This window comes from Morone saxatilis, unplaced genomic scaffold (genome assembly GCF_004916995.1).
Source record: "Morone saxatilis isolate NCDOM2014 unplaced genomic scaffold, NCSU_SB_2.0 Contig15, whole genome shotgun sequence".
Lineage (NCBI taxonomy): Eukaryota > Metazoa > Chordata > Actinopteri > Moronidae > Morone > Morone saxatilis.
In genome coordinates this window covers 19063161-19073020 of record NW_023339707.1, presented here as the reverse complement: position 1 = coordinate 19073020, position 9860 = coordinate 19063161, and the positions used below count along the sequence as shown (strand labels likewise).

The window sequence follows — 9860 nt, the reverse complement described above, 5'->3', positions numbered from 1 at the left end:
CTCTCTCTCTCTTCAGTCTTCCTCTCTGGGTTGGCGTGCAGGAATGATGTGTGCTTCAGTGGACTTGTAGCTAATCAACCAGCGGATTCGCAGGCTGATGAAACACTTTGTCAACCTTTCTTCCTTTCTTTCTTTTGAATTATTCTTTGCATTTCTGCAACCTCATTGAGAAACCTGCAGAACATCGCTGTGCGCAGTGGTGATGGACCCTCGCCTTGACATCTTGGTTATGCACGCTTTCGAGTCAGCCCGCTTTCGCACGCCTGCTCATGTGAAATGCATCACTTCTGCACACAAATCCTGCTCGTCGGACTTTTCTGAAGAGCGACGGATGCTCGAAATGTCTTCTCTCCGTCAGTCTGAATGAGTGGGATGGCAAACCCGAAGTCCAATAGTGGCTATCTACGCGTTTGCACCTGTTCGGGTGGACAGTTTATGCCACAGGTGAATGAATATCGGCTCAGTTTCTCTCAACAGTGAGTGTTTTTGAAGCAGTTTTTTTTTTTTCTCATTCAAGATCGAGCTTGTTGCACTGTCGCAATGGATCTCAAAGTAGAAACCGAAGAAATGGACGCGAATCAACCTCCACCCTTGGAAGTTTTTGCGCACAGCTCGACCCTCCACGGGATCTCTCACATTTTCACGTACGAGCGGTTCTGCATCAAACGCTGCCTGTGGGTCGTGTTTTTCTTGGGCTCTCTGACCTTCTTGCTGTACGTGTGCGTGGATCGGATCCACTTCTACTTCGAGTACCCGCACGTCACCAAGCTGGACGAGGTCACGACCCCGATCATGACGTTCCCCGCGGTCACCTTCTGCAACCTGAATGCGTTCCGCTTCAGCCGGGTGACGCGCAATGACCTGTACCACGCAGGGGAGCTGTTGGCCCTGCTCAACCAGAGGTAACCAGCATGATCAGATGCATAAAAGTGCAAAATGAAGCCCATAAGTGAATGTTTGTACCTGTTTCTACTGCATGTGGCTTTTATTTTATAGCTATATCAAATGATTTCTCCACCCTTTCCCATTTCAGCTTGTCATTATAAATTAGTTTCATATTGCTAAAACTACATTTATTCAAGTACAAACTTGTATTGTAAAGTATTTTCCATTTTCTACTTCTACTATATTGTACTTTCTGACTCCACTATCACATTTATTTGTCAGCTGTAGTTACTACATAATTTGCATATTAATATTTAGATAGATTTAACTAAAATATAAAATGTTAGCTCCACCTCAACAAGAGATAATATAAAATATAAAATGTTGCTTATACATTATTGCATCGGTAATACTCACAGGGGCCACTTTTCTACATTTTGATCATTTAAGTACATTTGGCTTATCATTTTGAATGCAGGACCTTTACTTGTAATGGGGTATATTTCTTACAGAGCTGTATTACTACTTTTACGGTACTACAACATAAACAAATAGTCTGCTTGGAACAATAATGTGTGCCTGATATGGCTTTTCCACAAAAAAAGGTATAATTTTCACAATAAAATCCTTTAAAAAAGCATGTGCTCCTTCTACCTCATTAAAAATACCAGAATCTATGAAAATGCATATGTTGCTAATTTCAAAAATTTTCCTGCTGGACACAAGATGTCTCCTACTTCACTGTAAAGTCCATTCTCAGTGTACGTGCACTGGCGGCTTTAAGTTTCTACATCACACTTTCATACTGGACCAGGATTGACTTCCAAAAAGTATTTATGATGTCACAAATCCTGCTTATAGGCCCCGCCCCTTAAAATCTGATTTTCGATGAGCACAGAGAAACTTTACACTTTCAGCAGATGAACGTAAAAACATCCTTTTAGTGTCAAACTCAAAGATCAAACATCCAACTGTAGGAACGAGAAGAAAAAAATATTTTTAATGGAGGGGAGCTTTAAGAAAAGGATCTCAAAACGTCATCCATCACTGGCAATTGTGTCTCACTCATCCAGCTCTAATAGTTTCTACCTTATTGAGTCTTTCAATGCTTGGATAGCAGGCTTGTCAGGCTTGAATTAACTGGCATTTTAATCAGAGAACAGCAGCCGTCTTGTTGGTGCAGCTGAAGGTTCTGGATACTGGAGCTGGCAACAGCATGTAGTGTATGCACATGAGGGATACATGCAGAGTGTCTGCTTCCTTTGATTACAAGTGAAATGGCAGATGCACTGGGTGTTTTTGTCATTTATACTTTTAAATCCTCATGTTTCCAAAACCTCAACAGAGCTGGAAAAAAAAAAAACAACTCCAGCACATTAAATTCACTTTGTTTCAGAGATTCTGCTTCTCTGCATAGTCAAGAAGAAAAGAACAGTTGAACAAATAGCCTATTTTCAGTGATTAAGATCATGCACAGGGCTGCCCAAGCATCAGAGGAGAATGAAGAAACATCTCACAGAGCGGAGACTGTGACTAATCCTGGCTTTTGAAAGCTGTTTTGATAAACATGTTGCTTTCCCTCTGGTGTTGTAATATTGTTCCAAATGTCAAAAGAGGCTGCGATAATGAAACAAATCAGCAAGATGGTGTCATTCACCGCATGTGGTGGCGGACAGTATTTCAGGAGAGCGTGGACTAGTGATGAAAAAGATTTTAGAAAGTGTAAAACCGCTCAGATCTCCAATGATTTGAACCTCTGACAGGCTGTCAGTTAAAGTGATCAAGGACAGGGCTCAGCATACAGAGCTAAAGCCCTCTGGCGGCTTTACTTTTATGAGGGTATACAGCCAACTTCTCTCATAAATTTTTAATGAATATCTCAGACTAAACACTAAATTAGCATTTATTTTTCTATGGCGCTGCTGTGATTGATAATCAGCACTTGCCATCTGGATATTTGTACCTGAACACATCCCAAATTTCCAGGTAGCGGGACACAAGAAAGACTTTTCAAAGTTGGAGACCAAAGCATAAAGGGGGCAGATTTTCCAACTGAGTTTTCTTCCCCATATACTCATCTCAACTCTCACACTCTGAAGTAGGTTTAGCGCTCATTATCCTGCCTCTCTTGGCAAGGTAGAGAGGCGATGCAACGGCACACTTAGCTGTTATACCCCCGGCCAGAAATGAAAGCGCTCTGGGCATGAAATCCATTTAAGACTGTTCTCTACCCACTTCCCATGTTTGGAGTCACTGGCCTGGGAAATGTCTTGTGGCATGATATTTAAGCTGCACACATGCTGAAGTGTCAGCCTTCGTTGATCCCGCCGGCTCATTCTTATGGGATTTTATCTCATAAGTGCCTTCTTGGCAGATTTGTCTACTACACAAACAGTGGGGAGCGACCGTGTGCCTCTCCTCAATTAAGTTCTCTTTCAATCAAACAAAAACACTCCCCATTTGTAACGAGGCTTAACGTAATCTCAGTGTCACATAAAAAAATCTATGAGCTAATTTTTAATCCTGAATTAGGCTAGTTATTATTGATTTAATGTTTGGAAGATGTTGAATTTCCCTTTGAAAATGAAAAACAAAAGGATTACTGCTCCTAGTTTCAAGTGTTATGCCACTGAATCTCATTCTTGTTCATGTAATGCATACAAATGTATTGGGTGTATCAATATGTTGCACAAAAGATCAATAAAAGATCATTTTCATATAAAAGTGGCTACATTCATATGAGAAATTTCCAAAAGGCATTTCGTTTGAGGCAGTGTACTAAAAAAAAAACTCTAAGCAATCTGCTCTTTGGTGAGTCCATTAAAATGGTGACATTTTTAATAATAGCACAGCGGGAGATCACAGCGAGGGTAGAGAGTGGGCGCATTTACAGCTATTCTGCTCTCTTTTAATACGAGGCAACGTGGTCAGATTTTTGCGAGCTCCATTAAATGAAAGGAAATTTCCCAGTGCCCCCGATAAGGCCGGGTGTGATGTGGGTTGTCTGGCTCCCCACTCAGTTACTCATGGGCCTTTATTCTTAATGTAGTCATACACACAAAAAAAGTACTATGCCTGGTGATACAGACAAAATGAAATATCACAGAAATGTAACTGAATACCAAGCTATTAATAATGTGAAGATATCACTTACACGAGATATTACTATGCAAGGAAATGGTCGAGACATTACTGTTAGTGATAAGTATATAATGAAAAATGAGGAGACATCCATTGCTCATTTCACTGAACAAATCTAATGCATTTAGAACATCGTATCACTTCACAGGTCCAGGAAAAAGACATAAAAGTCATAAAATCTCAATATTACAATATCAAAAATGTGATTTTTCCATCTCTTGTGGACACAGTCAGACACACAGCATACGCTATCTTAAACATGGATACTGAATATCAAACCATACAGCGGCTTGTAAAGAATCTCCTATAGGTCTTTTTCACAGTAGCCATTTTGACATGAAATAGTAGGGTAAACACACTGATACTAATTAAGGATCTGCTCCATTTGGGAACAGATTGTGCATGTCGTGTCTCACTTGGAAAGGCTCTGCTACATTAAATGGAACTGAACCTTAATTAGTATCATTACTAACACCTGTCACCCTATTTTCATGTCAAAATGTCTAAGATACACAAACACGACTAACTAGTCTACAGCCACGCTAGCTCTGCTATCAAGCTCACAATGACAATGTTAACATGCTGATGTTTAGTAGGTTTTTGTTTGTTTATTTGGTCATAGATCAAAATATACTGGACAAATACAAATTTTTACCTGATGATGGTGTTTTTTTGGCCATCATCAAAGTGATTATAAATCATCCTGACAGGGGACACAAGTGTCTGCACCAAATTACAAGACAAATCATCCAATAATTGTATTGGTACTTAACAAAACTTAAACTCATTAGAAAACATCGTCTGGGGGGGGGAAAGGCTGAGTTTTTGTGCTTTATTTTGTGCTAGTAGGAGTTTAGTTAGTAGGAGTTTTATTATTTCTCAGGATAAGTGAAAACTTTGACCTGCTGGTGGTTCTAGATGAAAAACCAAGAGATCACCAGTCTCTCTCCATCCTCTGCAGACCATGAATGTCTGGACCAAACTTCATGGCAATCCTTTATGTAGTTGTTGAGATATTGTGTGTAGACCAAATTGGTGGACTGACTGACTGACATTGCCATCCCACGCTAAAACTCTCTAATGATAAAAAACAAACATAAAAAAGTTCATCTAATGCTGCAGCTTCTTATTGACTCTTTTTTTTACGTGGGATCAAAGTAAAGCATCCTTTAGTTTTTGGAAATGTATCTTTCTTGTATTGGAAGAAGTGACAGGAAGAATTCACTGACTGTGACAGAAATAATGAGCAGGGATACTTGTAATAAGTGAATTCACTCAATGTCAGCCGCACCACTAACATTTCAGTCAGATTTATTTTTCTGAATTCTCATGGATAAAACGATCCAATCAACATAAACACAAACACATTTTATTCCTCCAGGTTTGGATCCAGATAAGTGAGCCTGTGTAGCCTGAAGCTACTGCATCGACAGTGGATAGACGACTGGCTTTATAAGCCCGTACAGCTCTTGTCTGAACTTTATTATGTACTGTACAATAAAACGATACACTCTGGTAGTGCTATCAGTTCAGGGCCAGAAGATGTTCAGGACCATCTCGTACATTTTTACTGTCGGTTTTCTGTCTCTTTTGATTCATTCTGCACTCTATTATTTTTAGCTTTGGTTGAACTGAGCAAAAGTTCACAGATAAAGAGTCATACACCTTCTTGAACTGTGCAAAAAAAATGTTTCAAGGCTGAAATTCACTCTTTACGAAGTCGAGTTTATCATCAGGCAGTGATTATTCACTGGGAAGGCGCTCAAGGAAATTCATCAAGCCGCACCATGAAATTAGCATTTTCTAATGTGTGAAATGTTTTTTCAACCTCTCTCTTTCTGTCTGTTTTTCCAGGTATGAGATCAGGGACATACATCTCGTGGAGGAGAGCGTTCTGGAGAGCCTAAAGGTGAAAGCCGATTTCCACAATTTCAAGCCGCGACCCTTCAACATGAGGGAATTCTACGACCGCACCGGTCACGACATCAACGACATGCTGCTCTCCTGCCACTTCCACGGCACCGAGTGCAGAGCGGAGGACTTCAAAGTGGTAAGCTGTCTCCCAAGAAGATCTGATCCGATCACGGCTAAAGGATATATCTAGTGATATTCTTTGTTATTGTCTACAAATCCTGTTAAGACCAAAACTGACAAAATCCTGCTAACAGGTGTTGTTTGTGAAAGCCTCATGTATTTTATTTCTCTTATTAGTTGTCTAGTCTAGTTTTTAATCTAAAATTAAATTAATATTACAGCAAATATCGTGCACATTGTTAAATCTTTCAAAAAAAAAGGATTTATTTGGACATTTTTTGGTTGGAAAACAGTATGTAAGCTTCAGACCTCTGGGTGGTGTTTCCCACAGCAACAGTTGACTAATATTTGTGAACTGCCGTTGCTAGGAGACGCGTTGTCAATTGCCATGGTCATAGCCCTGTAAAGCTCATGAAAGCTGATACAAGACTTTTTTTTATTTTCTCATCAAGTGTAATAAGATGAGTGACTCCATCCAGTAGTTCAGGTTTAGTGGCTCACTGCTGCCCTCTCTCTGTAGGTCAGTGCTGCTGCTCGCTGTGTCCCCAATTCATGAGAGATCCACATAAATATAGGTCATTAATATCAACATATCCTCTGTGTACGTGAGTGAAATGCTATTGAAAAGAAGACACACATTGCAAAACATTTTACAATGCTAAATTAGTCATATAACTTGAAAGAGTGCATCCAGTAAACAACTTAGCTAGCCATTGTGTGAAAATAACTTTGTTTTTGTAGGGTAGCATTTGCCAAACACAACACAACGTAGAGTCAGGGGATCGCTGTTGTGTCTGGCTGAACTCACGCTATTGTTGGTTATGAGTTTGTGTTCCAAAAAGATGAAGCTAGTTCAACTGTCTTACTAACAATAGCACCACTTTTTGCTTATTTCAACACCTGCTGTCTCACCAACAGCTGTATTATGTTTGATTTCAGTGCCTACACATCGTCTGGGGATTTCCAAATTGCTTGAATGGCAGCAAAAGAACGGCTGCTAACAAAGCTGAAACAGTGCTCTCCCTCGGTTTTTAGAGCTTTTTAAAACACAAAAAATTGATCTCCAGAGCAACGTTTATTGTACGACAGTGTTTACAAGCACACGACTTATGCATCTCACTGCTATACAGACTTTGGATCGATTCTATGATGCAGGTTTTTTTTATTTCCTTAATTGTTTCCACACAATTTTAGTAACGAAAGCCAGGAGAAAGTCCTCAGTCTCAACGAAAGCGTTTAGAGACTGGATTGTGAGTTCACATCACGACACAAAGTATTGAATGGACTCATGGAGTAACGTTGGACGGTTAACAATGTTGCTCTGCCAACATTTAGGGGGTTCTTGGTGATAAACCAAATAAACACTTAAGTCAAGACAAATCAAGAAAAAAAAAAAAAAAAATATATATATATATATATAAAAGATGTCTTAGCTAAAATAACCACCATGAACATACTGTAATTTATTTTGAATCAATCCCACATCCAGTCCTTCAGGCTGCTACCATAAATACTCACTAGGGAACCAGATACACTGCTGGAAATAGTCCCCAACAAATGCACTATTTAATCCTATTCAAGTTGCTTGTCAGAAATTACAGCTATTTTAGGAAACTATTAACAAATGTTTGTATTGTGAGATGGACTAACACATTGTTGGTTTTGGTCATTTCATGGTTTTCTTCTTTCTTTCTTTTTTTTAAGAAAAAAACCAAACATCACCAGGCTCGTCCTTTTTAAAAGAAAGGTGCTTTTTAAAACACAGTGCGTTTCAGTTGGTGTTAGAGTGCAGACAACACGCTCTGTATAAATCATAGGATTATCTATTTATAGTGAGTTAAAGAATGATGAACCCCCACAGCAAAGAAAGAGCAAACCTCTGAGTGAACTGAAGGAAAATACATGTAGTTTTCTGACCTGAGGATACCTGCTGTGTGTTTCTGCAGCCAGTTCAAATCGAAACCTTGTCACAGTACATGTTTTTGTGTGAACATGTATGCCTTTTTATTCCCGGGAGCACGGGCATACATTTACAATACAAAGTTAGATTTACAGTTCCGTGATTGATTTTTCTTGTTTCTTCTTTTATGAAGTTAACGTTGGGGTGTGTTGATATGGCTCTGCCTATAAAATATGTTTTGAATTTGTGTGACAAGTCCTTGTTAAAATTTACGATCAAACATAGTTTTGAAGCTTTTTATTTATTTAGTCGATTCCCCATAGCTCTGTGTAAATGTTTACATCTACCTTTTCATCTTTGTATCATTATCATTTGCTACTTCAAAACAAGGGAGAGGCAGCGTCCTTTGAAATTAAACCCTCGTGGAGAAGAATAATAATGCAAGAGAAGAATAATGCAGTGGAGCTGGTCAGAGAAAAGCCCACTGACATTATATATGTGCGTCTGACTGTCTGACTGATGTTGTACTACATTTTCCCTGCAGCAATAAGTACAGCTCCCTGTCTCTGCCATAAAACCCTGCTGTTGCTGCTGGCACACCCAGACACTGTTGCCAATGGTCACTGGCATCGGACGTGGTTTTTAATTTCGAGCTGAACATTGATCACTGCACACAGCAGCCTCACTGAATAAATTAGATTAAGTTTAATGGTAGTTTCTTTTTCTTTCCCCCACAAGAAGATTCCCGTTTATCTTCCGTGGACAGCTGTGGAAGAAGTTGTGGATCCTCTTGTACATTTTATTCATTAAGTAATCATTAACATGTTGTGCGTTTGAACTGTGTGGCGTCACTCAGTTCTCACACAACCAGGAGATGACTAAGAAAAAGCTTGTAAATGCCGGCCCGAGAGAATTTATTTTTGGTGTGCGAACATTAATACACACATTCATACACAATGACACCAAAGAGGAGCTCTACACGCTGCCACTTACTGCAGCAGCTGCACTGAAGTAGCTTTGAAGTGATATTTCTGCTTGTGGGCAATTTTTCCAACAAAGAGAAAGAGAAAGAGAAACAATTGGACGCCTTTTTTATGTCCCTGCATGCAGTCTGAAGTGGTGAAAGATTAGTCTATAACCTCAATTATTAGATGTCTCTTGTAACAAGTAGGAACTCTGATGTGTTTTGGTTTCTTTACAATGGCTCCTCCTTTAAATTTAGAATTCAGTTCAGGATTTAAGGATCACTTTGAGAGCTCTGCATGGTAAGACACCTGCCTAAATAAGAGAGCTACTACAGCCCTGTATCAGCTCTAGGTATCTGATGTCTTCTGATCAGGGCTTATTGGTTGTAGCTCAGTTCAGCCTTAATATTGAAGGAGATTGTGGCTCTTTGAACTCATGTTTACTTTATAAATTATTATATAAATAATTATGATTGAAGGTAAGGAAATACACCTTCTGTAGTGCCTCTTATAGTTAAGAAGTTGTACAGTTACACCCTGACGTTAACTTCTATAGTAATAATAATAACTTCAGTATGACTCTCAATAAGCCCTGTGGGGTAGAGGTGTTCAGTACATGTACGAATAAATCTTTAGCATTGGATCTTCAAAGTGAACTGATTATACTGAGTCACCATTGTCCCTGAAAGAATCAGTAACTTTTATCAGTGGAGCTCTCCTCACTGGTAACTCAGAGCGCCGTTATCAGCCCAGCCACAACTCACAGTAGATTACTCTCATTAAAAGCTCAAACCCACAGAAACAATAAATAAAGGGACAACTGTCCAAAAAAAACCTGTTACAAATAATTTGCTGCTTTGCTATTAACCTCGTAGACAGTGCTCATAGCGGCCAAAGCTCACTGATGCACATGGGGAGCGAAGGCTGGCCCATGT

General features: G+C 39.4%; 1 protein-coding gene across 1 annotated transcript in view; it reads left to right on the top strand.

Annotated features, from left to right (window-relative positions):
* The first annotated feature begins 540 nt into the window (after positions 1-540).
* Positions 541-9860, top strand: part of LOC118324028 (acid-sensing ion channel 1-like) — a 44163-nt gene continuing 34843 nt past the window's right edge. Inside the window, exons 1-2 of the mRNA XM_035656136.1 lie at positions 541-902; positions 5881-6076. Of these exons, the coding sequence (XP_035512029.1) occupies positions 541-902; positions 5881-6076 (558 nt within the window). The remainder of the gene's footprint in view (positions 903-5880; positions 6077-9860) is intronic.